The sequence below is a fragment of the Myotis daubentonii genome, chromosome 3 (genome assembly GCF_963259705.1).
Source record: "Myotis daubentonii chromosome 3, mMyoDau2.1, whole genome shotgun sequence".
NCBI lineage: Eukaryota > Metazoa > Chordata > Mammalia > Chiroptera > Vespertilionidae > Myotis > Myotis daubentonii.
This window is the reverse complement of record NC_081842.1, coordinates 187875882-187899803: the sequence shown is the minus strand read 5'-3', so window position 1 is coordinate 187899803 and position 23922 is coordinate 187875882. Positions and strand designations below refer to the sequence as shown.

At 45.6% G+C, this 23922-nt stretch overlaps 1 protein-coding gene across 1 annotated transcript; it reads right to left on the bottom strand.

The window, feature by feature from the left end:
• Positions 1-2089: 2089 nt before the first annotated feature.
• Positions 2090-22001, bottom strand: LOC132231123 (cytochrome P450 4A11-like). The gene is made up of 12 exons (XM_059689681.1): positions 21744-22001; positions 16535-16676; positions 15527-15571; positions 14519-14646; positions 13212-13336; positions 12747-12901; positions 12239-12345; positions 11963-12153; positions 11726-11859; positions 6499-6563; positions 6281-6357; positions 2090-3262 (listed from the first exon to the last, which is right to left on the bottom strand). Exons 1-12 carry the CDS (start codon positions 21936-21938, stop codon positions 3094-3096), a joined length of 1533 nt encoding a protein of 510 aa, XP_059545664.1. The 5' UTR covers positions 21939-22001; the 3' UTR covers positions 2090-3093.
• Between the last annotated feature and the right edge of the window lie 1921 nt (positions 22002-23922).

Genomic DNA, 23922 nt, shown 5'->3' with positions numbered 1-23922 from the left:
TAACTTGCCTTGAGAGTCAGTGATTCAAAAACAAAAGAATGTAAGAGTCTTTGCCTGTCCTGCTTGTGCTGGGGTGGGTTCAGTCCTTTTTAATTCCATTCTACATGTATCTGTGTCATGTGCTGTGCCCAGTGCTGGCGGCACAGGAAGTAGTTATGATGATGACCAAAAACACTTTGCTGGGTGTCTTTGTTTAACTATATGGATGTGTTTTTGGAAAATTGCATAAGGAGAATTTGCCTAAAGCAAAAATAATAATAAAGAGCAGTAAATTTCTAAAGCAAGCCCCCAGGTAACCATTGCCAAGGTCAATGAATATGGAGTATGATTTCACAGGTATGTTTTCTGCCCTCCTGAGATGGATCTCTGTGGCACTCGTGCGCTTGTCAAAGTCTGTGTCACAGACACCTGGTGCTCTGGCTGTATGGGCTTTAGCTAGGAAAGGTGGCAGAATGATAGAGGAGAGCTTTCTGGAAGATTTGGTGCTTAAATCAGGCCTTGAGGCTGGGTGAGATATGAGGTGCAAAGAAGGAATTTTGGGGATCACCTCAGGCTGGGGCCACATGAAAAACGAGAGATCTTCCCCAGTCATCCCTGCAGCAGCTGCCTGATGGCTACATATACCTCTAGGGTTGAAGGTCTAAGGCCATTAGTGAGCTCCAGTCCAAGAATTAGACATATATAGAAGGGAGGGCACCTGATGCCGTGGGATGGTCAAAAGAGGAGAATTATAGCCCTGGGATGTGGGGATGTTTCTATGTTGCCCCGGGGATGGAACATCTTGAGACACATCCTACCTGCTATTGATGCCTCTTTTCTCAAAAGAAGGCCACAGCCCTGGACGGTTGGCCATGGGCACCTGCTCATTCCTGCAAAGCCCTGTTAAGACCTCGACCTTCTTGCCCACCTTAAGTTAGGATGCAGAGACTTAGCCAGAGTGTTCACCATGCCATCAACATCTCTCTCTGTCCTGCCCCTAGATAGACCTTTCTCTGCACAAGTGAATTTAGTTTCAAAGCTGTTACCTGGGAGCTGAACCCAGTGGTCATAATCAACCTTGGCTCATGGGTCACGCGCAATTTTAATACTTCTCTCCTTTTCTTATCTGTGGACAGTCAGGAGGCCTGTGAGGCAGGATTAGAGGAGACCATTATCCTACTTCAATATTAAGGAAAGGACCCTGCCAAGACACTCATCAGGGAGGCATGTGAGCTGAGCCTTCAGTTTCTGGATTCTTTGACCAAGGCTCCATAGGTAATGTTGACTCTCTCTGAGGGTATGTGTTGGTGAGATATAGAGCTGAGAGTTCTGGAGCCAGAGGGAAAGCAGAGACTCCAAGTGTGAGGGGAGGACAGAGGTTGAGGACTGGAGAGCACCAGAATGAATTCCATTCCATCCTTCCAGCTCTCTAACACACCCTGCTCCCTCTCTGATCCCAGGCACTTGTGGCACAAGTGTGTAGATAGAGTGTGGTGTGTGAGGGGCACACATGGGTGTGGATGCACAGAAGTGTCTCTATGTATGTGTCATGCAGGCATGCATGAGAGCATGAACTCAGCCTCGGTTTGTCCCATTGTATGAAGCAGGAGGGTCATTCTTGGTCCCTCCCCGAACTCCTGTGAAATTCTGTGGTTAGAGCATTTGACATGGCTGACCACCCAGAAGTACAAGTTCCCATTGTCCTGTGCTCTCTTAGCATGGCCACTAAATCCTTCTGCACCACCTGATTTCCAGGGACCTGCCAAAAGTCCTGTACAGGATGCTCTTAGCTCACTTTCCTGCTCTATATCTCAGTCAAACACTGTTTGTCCACTCTGCCCCTTGTTAGAGCAGTGACCTGGGAGGCCATGGGACTGGGTGGGAGAGCCTTGTTGGAGGAGAAGGCCCTCAGGGAGCAGAATTAGGCATCCTACTGCAACAGGAGATATGCCAGGAGGTCTGTCTATCGCAGTGGTTCTCAACCTTCCTAATGCCGCGACCCTTTAATACAGTTCCTCATGTTGTGGTGACTCCCAATTTCATTGTTACAAATTGAACATAATTAAAGCATAGTGATTAATCACAAAAACAATATGTAATTATATATGTGTTTCCGATGGTCTTAGGCGACCCATGTGAAAGGGTCGTTTGACCCCCAAAGAGGTCACGACCCACAGGTTGAGAACTGCTGGTCTATGGCATTCAGGACCCTGACTTAGGAATGGCATGGGGTTGGATAGGAGGAAGGCTTATGTTCAGAACAAGCAAGAGAACAGGCTTGGGTTGAGAGGCTGATGGAGGAATAAAAAAGGGAATAGAGAGCCCAGAGTCAGGGGACCATCAACCACATAGTCACCAAATGTGGCAGGAAGGGGAAGACAAAGGAAATAAAGAAAAGACAGGCACTTCTTATTGACATTGTAAAACTTTTCCAGGGAGAAGAAAGAAGGAGAGGGTGTGGAGATGACAAATGGGTAGGAAACATAGAAGGCCACCAGGAACACAAACAGATGGTAGTCACATGGGGACCAATTAGGCTCAAGAATGGCTCCCAAGATGTCCACAGTCTATTCCCTGCCAGGTGTGACTATATCCTGTTTCATCTGTGTGGCCCATGTAATCACACATGTCCTCACAAAAGAGAAGGCAATGTGAAGATAGAAGCAAGGAGACATTTGAAGATGCTGCTGGATTTGAATATGCAAGATGGCTCCAGGAGCCAAAGAAGTAATAATGCAGCTCTAGATGCTGGAAAGACAAAGACAGGGCATCTCTCCTAGAGCCCTGGAGGTTGGGTGGCCTTGCCCACACCTGGGTTGTGGTCCAGTGAAACCCATGTCAGACTTCTGACTCCAGAACCCTAAGAGAAGAAATTGGTGGTGTTCTAAGTCACTGAGGCTGTGGTAAATTATTATAGCAGCTAAAGGAGACTAATACAGAGAAGCACAAGCAGGCAGAAAGTGAAAAGTGCAGAGAAAGGGGCAGACAGGCAGAGGACGGAAAGGAGGACATCAGGTGGAAGGGCAGGTGGGCAGGTGGAAAGCAGGAATTGGGGAGATAGACAGGGAAGGGCAGGAAGGATTTCCTCAGAGCTTGCCCTTGTCCCAACAAGGACTAGAGGAGCTTTCTGAGCTTCAGGTGGATCCCATTCTTGGAATCCAAGACGATCTTTGGGACGGGGATGGGAGCTTGGAGAGGATCTGCCGCCAGCTCAAAGCGAAGCAGGGTCAAGGCCACAGCCACCTTCAGCTCCTTCATGGCGAAATGCTTCCCAATGCAGTTCCTGAGCCAAGATGACAATATGAGGAAAACAACATGAAAAACGGTATCAAATCCTGTTTTCAGCTGGGCAGGCATTTGTCACTGAGCCCTTGCCAAGAACAGGGTGTTCTGATGTAAGTCAATCCAATCCCCTTCCTTTTAGGTCACGCACTTCTACCCCACAAGCCTTGCCTCACATTCTGCCCCTGAACTTTGACAAAGCCTATCTCTCTTCCAGAAGTAGCTCCTAACTCCTACTTCTGTTCTCAGCAGCCATGAAATCCTGTTAGGGGATGGTCAGCGCCTTAAGCCACCAAGTCAAGTCAAGTGAATCACTACAAAGTTAATTATTAGTTTGGTCACTCCTTCCACAAGCAGTTTCTGGTTTCATAATGTTGAGGCCAGGTCAGGGCATGACATGGAGTAAGGTGGTCACCACACTTAGTTCCCCCTTTCTAGGGGCATACACTGAGACATTGATCCTTAAAGAGAAGGAGATATGTGATCATTGTAAAGCAATCAGAAATGCAACAGGGAGTTTTCTGGAACAATCAGGGATTACTGAGCTTCACCCAGTTGCACCACCTGCCTCCCAATGAATGGTCCAGACTCCTGCCTCTCCCGCATCCCCTCAGTCAACCAGCTTCTGTAGCCTTCCTATTCTACTACAGAAATGTCCCTCCTTGACATCCATCAGTTTCCTCACCTGGACTTTTCTGTCTCCCTGCCTCCTCTAACTCTTCACTGAAGCTATTGCCCAACTCAACTCCTTCTAGGCCCCCAATCACAGGTAGGACATGTCCAATGCCTCAGCTGGCATCAAAGCCCTCCATGGGTTGTTGCCTCACTCACCTCTTACCTGTCCAGCTCCACTTCCTAGCTCAGCTCATGCTGTTGAGATCACAGAGAATGCCCACCCTGCACCTCTGCCTGCCACATGTTCATGTCTGATCCCAATGACATGCCATCCTCACCCCCTGCTAGCGGTACCCCTTCCTCCCAGGACCCCCAAAGCAGAATTAGTGTTTTATTTAAGAATCCCTCACCATCCCGTGCCCTGGACAGTGCAAGGAACATGGAATATTCAACAGTGTGCTCAGTGAGTAAATGGGCAAGTGAAAGGATGGATGAATATTGTGTCATGAGTAGAGGTATTTGTTTCTTGACTGTGAACTCCTGGAGGCTGGGACAGTATCTTTCCCATCTCCTAGCACAGGACTTGGCACACAGGCACAAGCTTAAGAAATACGTTTATATGGGAATGGAGTCAATTGAATTGAAACAGTAAATTTACATTGGAAGAAGAAGAAAAAGTAAACCTGAGTTCTGAGCTAGGGATTGAGCTGCCTAGTGCTCTCCGGCCCTCTAGTGGCAGGCACATGACTTCAAGCCAAGGTCTATGAGGAAGGACTCAATCCTGGGAGAAACCAAATGGTACAGCCAATCAATCTCTGGAAGAAAACTTTGTAAAAAGTGTGTTCTGTGAAAGTTGATTCCCATCTGAAGAATTCATAGATTTATGGATTCAGAAAAAGCTTGTTTCTGCTCCCCCCCCTTTTATTTTTTTTGGTTTTATTAAGCCTCACACGAGTGTTTTTCCCCATTGATTTTTTTCTGAAAGAGTGGAAAGGAAGGCGAGAGACACAGAGAGAGAAACGTGGATGTGAGAGAGACACAATGACTGGTTGCCTCCCTCACCCACCCCAGTTGTAGCTGTGGATTGCCTGCACCAAAGGTATGTGCCCTTGACCGGAATCAAAGCTGTGACCCTTTAGTCCCTGGGCCAATGTTCTAACTACTGAGCCAAAGCAGGTAGGGCAGAAAAAGCTTATTTTTAGTAACCAAGTACAGAGTTTGTGGAAGTGACTATTTTACAGGGGGGCTTCTGTAGCCATTGAAGATTTTCAAACAGCAGGCGTTCTGGAGTACACTCGTCCAGCTCGATTTCAGTTGTTTCAGGTGTGCCTTATATTTTACACACCAGGAGCCTTTCAAATGTTGTGTGTCGTATGCAAAGTAGTGGGTTTTCTCTCAAAGCAGTGATTGTCCTTCTTTTTAAGATTTTTGCCAACGTTGGACTGTGTAAACTTTGGAACTTTGCTATATAAAACCCACTTTATATATAGAATTTTGTCTCCTGGAAAATTATTCATGCTTTTGTGCATATTAATATACAAACCATGCTTATGTGAATATCAATATATTAGTCACATTTACCTGGTACGTGAATATCAATGTACACTCAAGCTTTTGTAGGATAGCCTGCAAAATTGAAGAGTCACACATTGGAGTGAACCTCTCTTCAAATGGCTAGTAGGCCTTTCATGATTAGGGTTTGAGCAGTTAGGACAAGGAAGGTGCTAGAAATCCAAACACATGCAAATGTCACAGATACAGTGAGTGACAGATCAGTGAAGTAGAAAAGGCAGTTCCTGGACTGGACTGTGGGAAGAGAAAAAACATACCTTTTTTTAATATTACTGATAACTGAGAAAAGCAATCTGAAGCTTAATTTGTATAAAAAAACTTTAACTCTGAGAAGTCATATTCCTGAAGTGAGGAAATTGCTAGAATCACTGAACTTTAAATCAATGACTGACACTGAATTGTGGTAGGCCATTGGGAAAGTAGTCATTTGAGGAGTTTTGGAGCAATATGTGCCTCTCTATTTTTGCAGTCTCACCACAAAAGTTGGACTTCACATTAACATTCACATAACCATGACATTGACAGTAGGCAAAAATTCTATATATAACTTGGGATTTCTATACCACAGTTCTACTGTCTACACAGTCCAACGTTGGCAAAAAGCAAAAGAAAACAACAATGACAATCAATTGCTTTTCAGAGAAAATTAGTGGATCAAGTGTTTGTGCCCTGCCCTGAAATGCCACCTTTCTTTTGTACATATAGAAAAACGCCTCCTTCTCAACACAACAATATACAAGGACATAACAGCAGACACCACATATAAATGCAGGTCACAATCATCAAGGTATGTCCCCGGTGATGTGCACCACCCAAGTACAGGATGCCTCACCTTGATCCTCCTGAGAAGGGCAGGAAAGCATGGCTGTGTGAATCAGAATCCGGTGCAAAACGGGAAGGGTCAAACACCTGCAGAGAGAGCAGTACGGCCAGGACAGGTAGGGTCAAGGCCCTCCTTCCAACCCATGAGAGCACAGGAGGAGGTGTTGTCTAGAAAGATCAGCTCATCTTCCCTCCTTCAGCCCATCCTCCCTCCCACAGCCACCATACCTCTGGGTTAGGCCACACCTTCGGATTATGGTGAAGTGCATAAAAGTTAAGTGAGACATGGATTCCTGTTGGGCAGGTAGAGGAGAGAAAACTGATTATACACATGCCAGCAGGGGGCAGGTGCATGCACAAAAAGCTTGGGAGCCACAATGAGAGTCACTCTGAGTGGATTGATCCTATTGCAATAGAGGTGGGGTGAACACGGAAAAACACATGTGCACACATTAAGAGTCTATAACCATGACCCAGGAGTGAGGAGGAAGAAAGAAGTGAAGGCCTGCTTTTGGAGCAATTCAAAGTAAAACTCACATTTATCATATGCCATCCACGAGTCCCTTGGGGATTATGCTTTAACTCATCTATCCTCACCACAACCCTCCAAGGAGGGTGCTAATATATATTTCTGTGGTTCAGGTGAGACACCTGAGTTTCCAAGAAGCCGAGCAACCTGCCTATGATCACACAGCTAGGATGTGGCAGGGTTGGGATACAGACCACCAAAGGTGAGTTAAAGAGTGACCTCCAACCATGGCAGTGTTTTCAGATCTGGTCATCAGGTGCTCTCTGATATCAACCTCCGGGCTCCTTAGAGACTGGACCAGGGGTGGGCAAACTTTTTGACTCGAGGGCCACAATGGGTTCTTAAACTGGACCGGAGGGCCGGAACAAAAGCATGGATGGAGTGTTTGTGTGAACTAATATAAATTCAAAGTAAACATCATTACATAAAAGGGTACGGTCTTTTTTTTTTAGTTTTATTCATTTCAAACGGGCCAGATCCGGCCCGCGGCCGTAGTTTGCCCACGGCTGGACTGGACCATAGGCCTTATGACAATGGATTTCCTGATCTCCCTCATTTGCCTAGATCCTATAAGAAAGAAACCACATCTACACCTACCCCTGAGAGAATTAGATTAGAGTGAAATTCCAAAAGCCACAACAGAGTCCAACATTTCCTGGTGAGGAAGATTCCATGGACCGAATCAGTATTATATTAGCTGCCATTTATACAGTTTTTTTGCATTTGTCAAAGAGGAGTTATGCATATATTACCTCAGATATGGAGCATTTTAAAATAGATGTGACCATGCACAGAATTGCCCCTAGAGCAGCCATGGGCAAACTATGGCCCGCGGGCCGGATCCGGCCCATTCGGCTGTTCTATCCGGCCCCCGGAGCCGAAAGAGCGGAGGGTTCTCTTGCTCTCCCCTCCGCTCCTTCACCAGCAGCAGTGTTAACATGGCAACGTGGGGAAACAGGGCCACAGCTCCTTCTTCTGAGTGGGCGGATTTATATCCGCCCATTCAGTAGAAGGAACAACCTCTCAATCTTCCAGAGGCTCCTTGTAATGCCCGCGGACGCGTCTCCTGACATCACCCTGGGAATGCGTAGACACGTTATCATGGTGATGTAGGGAGACACGCCCCTGGAGAGCACAGTATCAGAGCCTTTCTGAGGTAAGATTAAGAGCTCTACTCAAACACAATTTTTTTCCTGTTCCCACATTCTGTACATCACAATGACTTGTTAATAAAACAACAAAGACTTTCAGCTGTAAAAATGCGTGCTACAGGGCATTTGTGTTAACATGCACCACTGCACATTAGCATCAATGCAAACATGATGGAAACCTGTGTGCCCTGCATTAACCCTAGCTGTGCTGCATTGCAGTACTGCACTGCACTGCAATGGCAGCACGGCTAGTGTGAACGAACCCTAATTCAGTGGGTTGAACAAAAAGATTGTATAGAAATGTGATGAACTAAAGATTTTATTACAAAATGGCTTAATTTCAGGGTTTCAGAAGTAATTGGACAAATGAAAAACTGAAAATCAAATGTTCATATCTAATACTTGGATGAAACCCTTTCCTGGTAATGACAGCCTGAAGTCTTGTACTTATGGACATCACCAGATGCTGGGTTTTCTCCTTTGTAATTCTCTGCAAGGCTGTCACAGTAGGGGTATATATATAAATATCCTGCCATTTCCAGCTTTTAATAAGAAAAACTGTTGTAATGGGCATTTAAAAGTGGCACTTGGTTGTTTTTATAGAGTCCAGTGGATGCAATCTGACATTGATAATGGGCTCTTTCACACTATGTGCACTGCGGCTGTTTTTTGCCAGTAACGGAAGTGCTAGTGGTAACTACTGGTTACCCATGTTTTGCACTGCCCTAGCACCTCCCATACAAGTGTGTCTGGAAGACACAGCAATGTGCAGCTATGTGTGTTACCATAAACAAAGGGCCTGTGTGAAAGATACACAGGTTTCCTATGGAGGAAAGGGGTTGTTCTCTATGGTCAGGGTGTGCCTCTGTCCCATGTCTGAACTTTTTCAGATGATTTTGCTATATATATATATTTTTAGAAGACCAAAAATGTTACAGTAGAGCAAATTTAATCACTTGTTTTTATAATTTACTGTCTTATTTTAGTAAAGAATTTAATAAGAGAACGGTACTGTTGGTTTTAGCCCAATATTAAACATGAGTGGACCAAAGAAAAGGAAAGTGGACAGTGAATGCCGAGTGTTTAAGAGGGAGTGGACAACAAAATATTTTTTCACTGAAGTCCGATCAATGCCGGTATGTCTGATATGCCAGGAAACACTTGCAGTCTTCAAAGAGTACAATCTCAGCCGTCACTTTGCCACAAAGCATGGCAACTATGCTAGCAAGCAGTCACCTCAAGAACGGGAGGCTACTGCACAGAGGTTGATGGCTAAATTACAGGCTCAGCAAAATGTCTTTCACAGACAAACTGCAATTCAAGAGACAACTACCAAAGCAAGTTTTATGCTATCATTCAAATTAGCAAAAGCTAGCAAACCTCTCTCTGAAGGCGAGTTTTTGAAAGAATGTATGATAGAGACAGCAGGTCTCTTGTGTCCAGAGAGCAAAGGCAAGTTTGAAAAACTCAGCTTATCGCGCAGGACAGTGACTCGTCGAGTGGAACTGATTGATGAAGACTTGGCCAGCAAGTTAAATAGTAAGGCAGAGTTCTTTAAGTTTTATTCACTAGCATTGGATGAAAGTAATGACGTAAAGGACACTGCTCAGCTCTTAATTTTTATCCGAGGGATTAGTGACAATTTTGAAATTACAGAGGAGTTTTTAGCCATGGAGCAGAAAGGAAAAACATGGGGAGAGGACTTGTATGACTGGTGTCTACTGTCGTCGAGAAAATGAAGCTACCATGGAGTAAACTTGCTAATGTCACGACAGATGGATCTCCAAATTTAACTGGAAAAAAATGTTGGACTGCTAAAAAGAATTCAGGATAAAGTGAAAGAGGAGAACCCTAACCAAGATGTTATTTTTCTTCACTGTATTATTTTCCAGGAATCATTGTGCAAGTCTATATTACAACTTAATCATGTTGTTAATCCAGTCGTAAAGCTTGTTAATTTCATTCGAGCAAAGGGACTTCAGCACCGTCAGTTTATTAAGTTTCTGGAGGAAACTGATGCGGATCACCACGACTTACTTTACCACTCTCATGTCTACTGGTTGAGTTTGGGCAAAGTTTTCCAATGAGTGTGGGAGCTCAAAGAAGAGATTGGTGCATTTTTGAAATTAAAGGGGAAGTCTGACGAATTTACTGAGCTGAGTGACAAGAATTGGCTGTGCGACTTTGCATTTGCTGTAGATATATTTTCACATTTGAATGAGCTAGATGTGAAGCTACAGGGAAAAGATCAGTATGTACATGACATGTACACTAATGTGAAAGCCTTTAAATCGAAGCTGATTTTCTTTTCCAGACAAATTTCAGACAAAGTCTTCACTCATTTTGCCACACTAGCCACACAGAAGGAGAGTATCCAAAACATGAAGAAATACAGCAAATCACTGGATGATCTGCATGCAGAATTCTGTCATTGGTTTTCTGATGTTGAAAAAATTGACCAGTCACTTCAACTGGTGGCCTGTCCTTTGTCACAAAACCCTGAAACAGCACCAGAAGAGGTGCAACTGGAACTCATCGATCCTCAGTCTGACTTTGTCCTAAAGGAGAAATTCAGCTCTCTTGAACTAAGATGAGCTTTTATGCTTCACTTAATGAAGCCACTTTTCCAAACATCCAGAGGATGGCACAGAAGATACTGGTGCTGTTTGGGTCAACCTATGTTTGTGAGCAGACATTTAGCGTCATGAACATCAACAAAGCCCCTCACAGATCCAGCTTAACTGACGAACACCTCAGATCTATCCTGAGAATAGCCACAACAAAACTAACTCCAGGCTTTGATGCATTAGCTAAAAAAGGAGACCAACAACACTGTTCCCACTGAAGTTGATGTTTTAAAGACCAAAAACCTTTCAACCCAGTCTACATTGCCATCTACATCTACATCCCGGGCATAATTTGGAAGTTGCACTAAAGAAAATGTTTAATTTACTGTTTACACATTTTGTTCTTTTCTATTTGTTTTAGTTTTAAGTTATTTTATTATATTTAAGTTTAATTTGAAAGGCTTTTGTACCTTTCCTTTGTTAGGCAATTTTATTTTGCCTTTGCCATCTTCAATATAAGGTATGTTATTGTGCTATGATTCCTCCATTTTTTGAAGTTTCAAATTATAATAATTAGTGTTTACATTCTTCTTGTTAAAATTTTTGAAATGAATAAAACTACTGAAATAAAAAAAAAAGACCGTACCCTTTTATGTAATGATGTTTACTTTGAATTTATATTAGTTCACACAAACACTCCATCCATGTTTTTGTTCCGGCCCTCCGGTCCAGTTTAAGAACCCATTGTGGCCCTCGAGTCAAAAAGTTTGCCCATCCCTGCCCTAGAGTCTTGTAATCTGGCGTTGGGATGGGAACATGGAGTGTTAGAATCATAGAGCATCAGTGCCATCAAATGGAATTACTGTAGCAGGATGAAACCATGGATTCTACATGTGATGAACTGTTAGTCCTGGAGAATGATAGAAGCTTAGGATTCTTTCTATTCATGTGAGATGTCTATTTTGGTGAATGTACTGATATGATTTATTCTCTCTGAGTTGGAAAAAGAACTAACTTATTGAACTTTTGCTATGGTCTAACTCAGTGCCAGGCATTTTACAGTCTTCATCTAAACTATATAGTAAGCATCCAATTAATGATGAAGAAACTAGACCAGAGAAGTTCAGAACTGTTCTAGGATATGTGGGTCTGATCTGCCGCGGGTTATGGCAGAATTTTTAGGTTAGTGAGTGTGGTGAAGTCCAGACCTTTGGGTAAGGAGCGTCCATCAGGGAAGGTGATGGGCTTGCTGAGCTCTCTGCCAACAGCTGGTACAGGTGGATAGAGTCGCAGTGCCTCCTTGATGCACATGGTGGTGTATGGCATCTGATCCAGGTGATCCCTGGAATGAATGAAGCCCAATTTGAGGGCAGGCAGGGCCCAGGCAGACCAGGGCTTCTTGTCTAGCTGGGTGAGCAGGGATCTCCCATCTCCTGAGCACTCACCAGGTGATGGAGGCACCATCCCCCAGGAGGCTCTGGATCTCCTGGCGGCACCTCTGTTGATGCTCAGGGTGAGTAGCCAGAGCATAGAGGATCCAGGAGATACCACTGGCTGTGGTGTCATGTCCCTCAAACATGAATGTGTCCACTTCAGCACGGAGGTCCTTGTCAGACAAGCTACTCCCATTCTTCATCTGGGAAAGGCAGACAAGAATGCATAGCTTGCCCCTTCCTCTTTACTTCTGGGCAAAGCCTCAGGTCCCTTCTACAGACACTCACTCTGGCAAAGAGGAGGATGTCCAGGAAATCCAAGTTCCTTTTTCTCCTGACCTTCTCCAACTCTTCCTCCTCCTGTAGGTGTGCCTTCCTCAGCTTGATCACTCTGTCTGTCCCAGAACAGTGGTTCCAAGGAAGAGTTGAGAGCAGAATGCCCAGAAAAAGAAACCCACAGTGACCCCATCTACTCCCCACCCTGCTCCAATAGGGGTGCTAGTGAATCAGGATGAGTGTGGGAGTAAGTGTGCACATGAGCGGTGTGAGATCTAGCACATTCTGATTCCAAGTCAGGCTTTTCTTTAATAGCACACCCATGAAGTAGGCTCTGCTTGAGCGCTGCTTGGAGGGGGTGACATCACCGATGTGGTGAGACATACAAACTCTCACACCGTCCCTTGCACCCTGACATCTTGGTCCCAAAGGTCAGCAGGGATCAGACTCTTCCTGAGGGTCAGTGCCTTTGAGATGTGCGTGATGAAGGAGGGGAGAAGCCCAGGAGGTGGAGTCCAACCTGTGTGTTGGTGGGCGAGCTGGCAGGCCCGCTGGTTCCAGCGGCCATCAGGTGTCAGCCAGTAGATGATGTCGTTCTGGTAGAAGAAATTCCTCACTCGAGAAATAAAGAGAGTTTTCACATCCTTAATGGCCTGGATGTAGGATTGGGATTTGCTGCAGAGAGGAGATACAGAACAAAGTAGGGTACTGGGAGGCCTCTGACCTGGAGGTGAAGTGGGGCTCTAGGTGGGAGTTTCCCCAAACAGTGGATACAGGTGGCACTGAGGCATTCATTGCTCTGTCTTACAGCCCTTGAGATTCGCAGTCCTGTATAATTGTTGTGAGCAACCTGTGCCAGGTATTAGAGATCTGTGGCTGAGTCAAGCTTTGATCTGGACTGGAATTTGTCCGTGGTCAGGAGCTCTTAACAAACTCTTGCTTTTTCATAAATATAAAAACCCGGTAGCTGAAGGATATCACTGACCGGTCTGTCTGGAGGCTGCCCTTCTGGCTGAAGGCGCACTTCATGATGGTGTCTAGGGTCATCAAGGAGATGTGTTCAGAGATCTCCAGGTGAGAGTCCTGGCTGATGAGCTCCTCCCATTTGTCCTGTGGTTGGAGGTGGACATTAAACCTATTCCACTCCCCCAGGGCATCTCTGCTCTCTAGTCTCTCCAGATACCTTACTTTCCAGAACAGCGGCATTGTAGTATATTAAGACTGTGGTTAGAACATCGACCCATGCACCGAAGGGTTGCAGGATCGATTCCTGGTGAAGGGCATGTACCTGGGTTGCAGGTTCCATCCCAGGCTCTAGTTGGGGTCCATGGGGGAGGCGACCTATCAATGTGTCTCTCAAATCGATGTTTCTCTCTCCCCTGCCCTCCCTTCCACTCTCTCTAAAATTCAATGGAAAAAATACACTTGGGTGCAGATTAACAACAACCAACCAAACAAAAAGATTTAAAGCAAATGTTAGTAAAGTGAGGACTATATTCACATAAAGTTTGATTATTAATTAAACAGGTTCCCTCATAATAGTCTGAATTAGTTTTCATTTGCAGAATAAATTATGACGGTAACTACCTTTTACCAGACCAGAAAACATTGTTACTCAGAGGACATAGGGTGAATCTTCTCTGTCCTGAGATTGAGCTAGACCTGAAGGACAAGTGCACTCCAACTCTAGGAAGCAAATATGTCAAGGCAAGAGGTAACCTAAGTGGTCAGTACTGGGGATCCTAAGGATGAGACATCGGGGACTTCAATTTCTTCCCTTCATCAAATGTTAGCTGAGCATAGCTGATAGGATCAGGATCCGGGTCTGTGAGTGCAGATGTAATCTCCATTTCCTTCAATGGAGTTGCTCAATTTCATGCTGAAGCCCTGGCACCCAGGCTATAACCCTCCTGGAGGACATCCTGGGATGTCCACCCTGTCACTGAAGCTGCCACTGCCCAGGCCTGCGAGTGGCCATTTGTCTTGTTGTCCAGGGGAATGACTATTGCTTTAGTCCACTGCGCTGAAGACATGGAGGTGAGAGGTGAGCAGACCTTGTTTCTACCATAGTTCTGCTTTCTCTTGGCAATGACCAAAGTAGTGTGGATCCAAACTGGTGCCCAGGTACCTCCTGTCCCATCCACTTTGGGAAGCTCTGTCACCTTATGGGATATGAGAATGTTATTCTAGCTGGTTGTGTGTGATGGATGTCTGAAGGACACTCGTATCCTAGTGGACTATATGAGCTGTGCTGCAAGTGGGTGTGAGCAGGTGAGAGAGGGATGGACTTACCAGCATCACTCGGACAGAGTCGGCCATGAGCCCTACGTAGGGCTTCAGAATGTCATAGTGGAAGGCTGGGGTCAGCATCCTCCGGTGTTGGAACCAGGTCTGTCCATTCAGCAGGAGCAAACCATATCCTGGACCACAGAAAGGTGTGTGTGTGGGAGGGGGAGATGGAATCAGAAGGATGATTTGGGACAATTTGGGAGGAACCAAGGGTGTCAGAAGAAAGCAAATGATGGGCAAAGGCAGGAAAGGCCAGTACATTCCAGGAAGATGAATTTCCTAAAATGGCAGGTAATAAGAGGTCATCATGACAGCTGTGAGATAAAGGCTGAAGTAGAGTAGGCAGGTCATAGAAGATCATCTATACTAACAAAAGGGTAATATGCTAATTAGACCGGGATACCTTCCAGGAGACCTTCCAGACCTCCTTCTGGACAAAGCCATGGTGGAGGGGCCAAGGCAGAGGCAGTTAGGGGTGAGTAGGCTGGGGGGGGGGATGTTGGGGGCAATCAGGCCGACAATGTGGGGCAGTTGGGGGCAAGCAGGCCAGCAGGCAGAGTGGTTAGGGGCAATCAGGCAGGCAGGCAGGAGAGTGGTTAGGAGCCAATGGTCCTGGTTTGTGAGAGGGATGTCCGACTGCTGGTTTAGACAGGGATCAGGACTAAACCGGCAGTTGGACATTCCCTGAGGGGTCCCAGATTGGAGAGGGTGCAGGCCAGGCTGAGGCACACCCTCCCCACCCCCCTCATGCATGAATTCCATGCACTGGGCCACTAGTAAATGAATATTACCCTGAAAACATTGGATAGCACAGGAAGAAGCTGAGTTTCAGGGGGGCTCTTGCCACCACCCGGGATGAGTGAAGGTTTTATTAGAAGAGAAATCAGGCTTGATTCAGAGATGAGGGTGGTGATATAGTGCTGGTTATCTGTTGTTCTCTGTGAGCCAAAGAGATAGCTCTTGGTAAGTCTACCTGGCAGGAAAACAGCAGTCCTGATTACACATACTTACCAATCCAGGGAGCCAGGAATCTGTATGAACCATGATTCTTTGGGTCTGAAAGGAAAGGTAGGGCAATGGAGGAACCTGGAAGGAACCAAACAAGGCAGGCAGTCCCCAGGAGGGCTGTGGCCCAGACCACGGGCTGCCATCACTTCCTAATCATTGTCAGCTGACAATTTGTCTCAAATGACCTCCCACATGCCTCCTATTCCCAAGTCTCTCTGTCCTAACAGTCACTGTGGGCTCAGGAAGGCAGACTCAGTATCCCAGCAGCAGAACACCAATAGGACTAGGATGGTGACTGTGCCAGAAATATAGGCTCTATCCTCAGTGCCAGAGAAAACACAGCAGTCTGTGGTCTTCCTACCATTTGTGGAATCCTAGTCGTCCCGTGCCTCAGAAAAGGCAACACTTAAAGGTGCCCAACCTAAGTCAGGACTGAAAACAAATTGTTTTTCAGATCTGGTCAAATTTACATAACAGATCATCTCAATCTAAGAGAGGGAAAGGAGGGAGGGAGGGAGGAAGGGAGGGAGAGAGAGAGAGAGAGAGAGAGAGAGAGAGAGAGAGAGAGAGAGAGAGAGAGAAAAGAAAAAATTGGCCTCACATAGTTGTTTAAGCATTCAGTTTAGAGCATGGGTCCTCAAACTTTTTAAACAGGGGGCCAGTTCACTGTCCCTCAGACCATTGGAGTGCCGGACTATAGTTAAAAAAACACACAAATAAACTATGAACAAATTCCTATGCACACTGCACATATCTTATTTTGAAGTAAAAAAACAAAATGGGAACAAATACAATATTTGTATTTGCATGTGGCCCACGGCCGTAGTTTGAGGACCCCTGGTTTAGAGAGATATTATTGGCCTTAAGCTGGCTTGAGGGCTGGCAGGGTAGTTGGTAGAGGGTTCAGGTAATGAGGGCAGAACTGCAAACAATTCTGGAATTCCACAACCCAAATAACATGTGCCCAAGAGGAAAGAGCTGTTCCAGCCACAGTGCAGGTTTCTGTCTCACCTGATCTTCCCAGGACCATCTTCATGTAGTCAGGGTCATAAACCATGAGGCTGACTCTGCTCCCCCATAGCCAGCGAGGACAGGCACATGGGAATTTCTCTACCCATTTCTGAAACTGTTGTAGCTCCTGGTCCGTTTGGAACTATAAGCAAGGGAAAGACAAATCAATAAAACCTTTCTCTTTAGGTCTGGATTTTGGAGTGATGGTGAAGGGTAGAATGGCCACAGGAAGATAATTCAGGATCCATCAGCAGTTATTAGGACCTTGGAACTGTATCTGATGAGCCAGTTTCTGATCTGAATTCTCGCTCTTCATCAAGACTTGGTCTAAAGTCAGATTCTGGCTTTTGGTTGGACCCTCACTCAGAACTGCCTTTAGAATCTTACACATAGTACAAGTTCGATAAATGTTCAGTTATGGACTGAGTGATGTACAAGCCTTTTTCACAAACTTATATTAGAATTATTGGTTGAACTGTGTCCCTTTCAAATTGACATCTTGAAGACTTAATCCCCAGAACCTCAGACTGTGAGTTTATTTGAAGATGGGGTCTTTATAGGAGTAATTTAGTTAAAATTAGTTCATTAGAGTGGGACCCTAATCCAATATAATTATCCTTAGAAAAAGTGGTCAGTTTGGAGACAGAAACAGTCACTCATAGAGGGAAGATGATGTGAAGAGCCATATGGAGAAGATCGTGGTTTGCTAGTCACGGAGAGAGGCCTGGAGCAGAGAGAGGCCTTCACAGCCTTCAGAAGCAGCCAACCCTACCGACATCTTGATTTGGACTTCTAGTCTCCAGAACTGTGAGACACTCAATTTCTGTTGTTTCAGCCACCCCGTTTGTTAAGCAACCCTAACAAAGTAGGACAATTGTGTAATGCTCAAGGCAAACCTATGATTGGGGATGGATTAGTACTTCATCCTGTTTCACTGAAGAATGAGGAAACTGTTACACGATATGCCCAGGTGAGCTGCGTTTACATCCAAGCCCGTTGACCCCAGGGTTCCCACAGCTCCCTGGGAGTCTCTATTATTTTATTTCAACCCAGTGTTCTAATTTCTTGGCCCCATGTTGGCAAACTTACCTTTAATATCTGTAATCTCTGTGTTCTTAGAGCTTGCATAGAGCATGGCTCTTAGGAATTACGCCTTATTTTTAAAAGAATCTAGAGGTGCAAGAAAGAATGAATGAGCACATGTGAGAGTGAATGAGTGAATCTTAATTAAAATTCTTGTTGCAAGTGAAAGATATAATCATGAGGTAATGTAAGAAAGAGAAAAGGGATAAAGAGAAGGCAGAGGACCCTGGGGTGTTTCATAGAGCCCAGGGGCCGGAGGCAGCAGGGTGCAAAAGGGATAGATCCAGGGACTGGAGAGTTGCCAGGGCTGAGTCTCTCATTCTTTCTTTCTGTACATATATGCATTCATTTTCTATTTTTTATTGTCTAAAGTTTTACGTAAGTCTCCTTTTTTCCCCAATTGACCACCCCTCCCTCAACCATTCTCACCCTGGGCAAGCCCCCGCTGCTCCAGTGTCTGTGTCCATTGCATGCGTTCATTTTCTTACTAACTGTTTATCTGAGTTTTACCTGACAATTTTCTAGGCAATACTGCCATACTGTGTCTGAGTGGCACTGTGAATCCTATTCCAGAATCTGATTGTAATATGGCCGAAGTGTTCATTATCAACTGTGGCTGGGGTTGAATAGGGCATCCATGGGCTCACTCATGTGGGGGAAGAGATCTCAGAGCTTGTGGGCTAGGAAGACATCCCAAAATGTTTTCACGACAGTGATTCACTCATTCATTTATTTGATTACTATGTCTTGATCACTTACTTTGGGTCAGTTGCCATTCTAGTTGCTGGAGATGCAGCAGTGAACAACACAAGTCTCTGCTACCATAGAGCTTGGATTCAAGTGGGGGTGAGGATGCACAGACAATCCTGCTGTGACCTGGGAAGTGTCCTACTCAAAAGACTTAAGGGGGATACTTCATGCTCTCAGGTCACATACATTATCGGGGCTGCCCTTCTCCTTTGATCCAACGTGGGGACTGACCAGTGAGAGCCTCTTACCACCCCATCTATGTCACCTGATCCTCTAGGATCCCCTCATACTGGCACAGCAGGGATCTGGGAGACCCCATTTCAGCATAGTAGAATGCCCTCTTTCTAATTGCTTGGTGTCCATGCCGGTCAGCCTCCCGAAATTCCTGATGCTGGGCACTGTCATTGCTTCCCTTTGGGGACCAAAAGGAGGTAAACTATATTCTGCATTTTCATTCTCCTATCTAGGCCATTTTGGCATCCACTGCTCTGACAGCTCTCCAGTCAACCCACTGGGAATGCTACCTGTCCCTGAACATGTGTGGCCAGAGCCAGTAGGAACTCTTATAGAGGGAATTATGCCCATAGTGGCAGAGGTAACAGATTTGTAGGCAAATACCCAGTGCCCAGGTGACCTCCAAGCTTTGGCCACTCAAGGAAGGCAATGCTGCCTTGGAGTCGTCCTCACCTGGCTGACCCTGGTAATTGCCCTACAAAGAAATTTCCACAAAGGGAGTAGGTGGACAGGTAATAATGTGGCCACACAGGCCATCCTCAGATATGGGGTCTGCTAGCATGGCCGGTACTCCTGGTTTGGAGAGAGGACATGAGAGTTGGGGGTGGGAATGGGGCAGTTTGTGTTATTTGCATCCCAAAGATGTTAGTTCCCCTTTCCATAGTCCTTGTGAGATTCCATCACTACTTAATGCAGTGATTTTGTACCTTTAACATGCTTGTCCTTTATAGGCATTAACATTACTGTAAATTCATACAAATTAGAGTGAGTGTAATGGTGGCCTTGGTCTGTGCCAGGCACAATTCTAACATTATAGGAACTCACTTGAGTGCAATAATCATCTTCATCCCCAACTTACAGATGAGGAAATCGAATCTTAGAGCTGGCATTTAAAGTATGTTGCAGAGAATGGGTGGACCTGCAGAGCATTATGCTAAGTGAAATAAGCCAGTCAGAGAAAGACAAGTACCCTATGGTTTAATGCAGATGTGGAATTTAAGGAATAAACGGAACTATCAAGCAAAATAGAGACAGACTCCTAGATAGAGAGCAGGCAAACAGCTCTGTTGGAGGTGGGGAGTGGGGGTTGGAGGGATTGAGCAAAAAAGAGAGAAAGGACTTGTAGACAAAAACAACAGTTTTTTGGGGGTGGGGGTGGAATTGGAAGAGGGGATGAATGGTGATGGGGAATCTATACATATAAAGAGGTAATATGCAAATTAGCCAGGACACCATAACACATCATGACCGGACCATTAGCATATCATCTCTTTATTAGCTCCTATCATCAGGAGGCTGCCTGTGAGCACCTCAGATGTTGCTCTGGAGATGGGGTGGAAGTGGGGAGGCAGGAGTAGGGAAGCAGTGAAATGCGGAGGTGGGAGTGGGGAAGCAGGGAGATGGGGTGGCAGCGGGGAGGCAGGAGCAGGGAAGCGGGGAGGTGGGAAGGCGGGAGAAGGCGGGATCAGCCTGAGGCAACTCAAGGGTGGGCGGCGCCATGTGAATTCGCGAGCTGGGCTCCTAGTATAAAATAAAATAAAATAAAATAAAATAAAATAAAATAAAATAAAATAAAATAAAATAAAATAAAATAAAATAAAATAAAATAAAATAAAATAAAATAAAATAAAAGTATGTGCAGAGCTGGAATATGAACCCAAGTAGCTTGAAAATGGAGCCCCACATGCTCAACTGCCCACCTTGTCATCTGGCCTGAAAGATTAGCTTCAATCTGGATTCAACATGAGGCATTCAATTCCAGACTTAGTCAATTACAGAGGTATTAAATAAATGAAAAACTCAGGCAGTATTATAAAAGCAAGGAAAACGTAACTGCAGTATCTCTTAGGCCAGCAGGATTAGAAAGATGATTCACACCATGAAATGTAAGCTATGGAAATGGCATTACCCAATTATTGAGTCTACATCCCATCTAATGCCATCAGTACATGGAAAAGTCACTGGGGGATTAGAGTGGTTCCTTCTGTCAAATCTCTGCTTAAAAAGGTGACAACTACAACAACATAAGTCACAGTTTCTCCAAATCAACAAATCATCTGGAAGTCCCTTGTACCAAATTTGCATGAAGCAACTGGGCTTTGGTTGTCTCTCTGTGGCTGGTATGAGCAGTTCCCATTTGGGGCTCCACTCTGCAGATAATCTTTGGCCTCCTTCTCTGAAACTTTCTCAGGTTTCTGCCGCACTCCACCTCCTAAGGCTTGTTCAACCCACACACCCACCCAGATGAGCCCCTGTCCATGCAGCCCCCTCACCTTGCTCTGTGCCCTTCCCCCAGGGACTAGTGCTAACAGAGCTGGCTGGGGAGCACTGCCTGTCATCCAACCTGCCAGCTGCTCCTTTCTGTCAGTCCGCACACCTGAGTCAAGCTCCCTCTGTGTAAGGTTCTGTGTCGGGGATGAGGGCACAGAAAGGGGGATGATAGCCTCAGCCCCAAGGAGCTCACAGGGCAGGGGCGTGGAGAATAGGAGCTGGCAGGTAAAGAGATTCTCATTAATGGCGAGCTGCAGATGCCAGTGCTCCTTCCCTGGGACCATCCTGGAAGCCTTCTTGCTCAGATGTGCCAGTAACTTGCCAGGGTTATAGCACTGTAGTCACTAGTCTGAAAAACCCATGGTCTCAGGCCAACCAAGCTTGTTGGACCCCTACACCCAATTTTATCCCTTTTCCTGGTTCCTGATATCTTCTCTAAATTCCTGTCTATTGTCCACACATGCTGTGAACCCCCACAGGCAGGGATTCATGAGATGATGTCTGTGTTCCCAGGCAAGCTCAGGGCCAGGCAGACAGGATGGAATTGAGTGGACATGGGCAGGGAAGCATGGAGAAGTTCTGTTCTGTGAGCCTGGAGCAGGGAGATTCAGAAAGGAGCAGCCCTTGTCCTCAAAGGGCTGGCTGGCATAATAGTTTGTAGACCTACCTAAGGAAGAAGGATCTGACAGACTGAGAACACCAGCACATGGGATGAGGAGCCAAGATCTGAGGGGTAATCTGAGTTTTGCCCCCATGGCCAAACAAGGCTTCTCACAACAAGGCTTTGTCCTATAGACTTGCTGACCATGACCTCGCTCAGAGAGCCTCTGCCCTCCTTGCCCTCCCTTTCCCCTGTCCCGTTCCCATTTACCTCCTGTTTGTGCCCGAACAGCCAGTGTGAAGGAGGGGATGGGAACTCCCGGACAGCTTTGAGCAGCCACTGCCTGAGCAGGTAGAGCTGGGCTGCCTTGAGCAGCAGCAGAACCAGAGCCAGCAGGGAAGCCACCTGCAGGAGCCCAGAGATACTGCCCAGGAATCTTGTGGGGCTCAGCACCGAGATACTCATGGTGCAATGCGTCTGGACCTCTGACTGCCTCTGACCACCTCAGGCCAGTCTGGAAGTTTTGTCCCACCCACCTGTGAGGAGGGTGAAGGGTGAGGGCAGAGCTTGGAGCTGAGCCACCAGAGTTGATTAACTGTGGAGGAGCTATCTTGGGACTAGGAAGAAAAGCTTTTTTAGTTGACAGTGACAATGGTTGTGTACATTTCAACTTCCACTTATCACTTCCTAACAAACACTTAATGAGCACCTGTTATGTCAGCTAGTATGCCAGGTGCCAGGACACAGCTGCAAACAAAACACACATAAACTTTGAGTTCCAGAAATCACAGTCTAGTTCATCAAATGTTCAGTAGGTGTGGTTACGATATTTCATTATCATTTCCAGAGTTAAAAGCCCATTACAGATAGGTGAAATGGCCAACGGAAAACAGCCATTGACAGCTTGAGTTGGTGTTAGAATCCTTCTCCCTTGTCTCCAAAATCGCTTGCCTACCTGCCTCTGAAGTTTTCCCCAGGGCTTGTCTCTGTCCCCTATTCAGTTGTGACCCAAGGCGAATGTGCTGGTGGACAGAGTACTGACCTTAGGGTCAGGAGGCTCAGCCCCATGTCTGGCCCACCTCATATGAAGTCAGCAACTGATGCTCTCTTAGCCTCAGTTTCTCCTTTTGTAGGTGTGCTAGTAATCTTTTTCCTAAGAATGGCATAGGAATGCTCATTCATTCATTTATTCATTCACTTACTCAGCAAATGTTTCTTGAGTGCGCAATCTAGTAGGTAAAGTAAAAAAAAAAAAACACATTAAAAAAATATGATAAGGCCTTTGCTGGAGGAATGAATAGTGAGCTGGGTCCATCCAGGGAAGGAGAAAACTAAGCCAAGAGAATTGGGTCTTACAGGATGAATACAAGTTCATCAGGAGGAGAGTGCTAGATAGAGGATCTTATATAAAAGAGTAAGGGATAGGGGCAAGTTAATCTCTTACCCTCAGTGTTTTCATGATTCTTTCCCCCAATATCAACTCCAAGGCCCATCATTCAGGTAGTAAAACACAATATATTTCAGGAAAATTCCTTGGCAGGCAGCCTTCCAAGAGGCTCCATTTCCTCCCGACCTGTTCCTTCATCCATCTAAACTCTACTCCCAACAACCTCCTCCATTGCCCTACCATGTGACAAGTGATCATCACACAACCAGAGTTCTTTTCTTTCTCCCCTGTATCCTGGGCTGCTGTCCAAACCCAAGGGCCTGATCATGTAACCTTTTACACCCATTCCTCCCAACCTTCCCCCAGTTCTTTGGTTATTTTCCATCCCTCTGGCTCCAATCCCAGGGACTCTTGGACCCTAACTCTCCCTTAATCGGCTCAGCACCAGCTTTTCACCATCACCATGAGGGGCAGTAATGAAGGACTTTGGAGTCAGAAAGCCTGGGTTTAAATTTTGATTTTAACTCTTTCTTTCTCTCCCTGAGAAAGTTTCTCTTATATATTTGGGCTTATAATACTTGGTGATAGCTAACATTTAGTGAGCACGTACTATGTTTTAGACACTGAGCAAAGTATTTATGTTTTCTCCCACAACAACCCTACAAAACAGACTTTAAAAATAATCCCACAACTCTAGGTGAGAAAACTAAGGCACAGAGAGGTTATCTGCCTGCCCAAGGTCGCTCAGTTGGTAAGGGGTAGAGCCAGGATTCAAACCCAGGCTGTCTGGCCTCAGAGATTTGCATTTACCATTAATGTAAAGAGATTTCAGTCCATACATGGCACCTCCCAAACTTCCCAGAAGGCATGTCATGTTTTCTCTGTTTTATCCTGTGTTTCCAAGTAGCGGATGAGTGTTTCAGCACCTCCACATATTGGCGTAAATGCAAGCCTTACTGTCCAGGGCAGCTTTTGTGAGAAAGTGTTGAACAAACCATGTGCCCAGATGTAATAGTCGTTGAAATAGTATTTATGGAGAATTTTTAATGATATAGAAAAGCT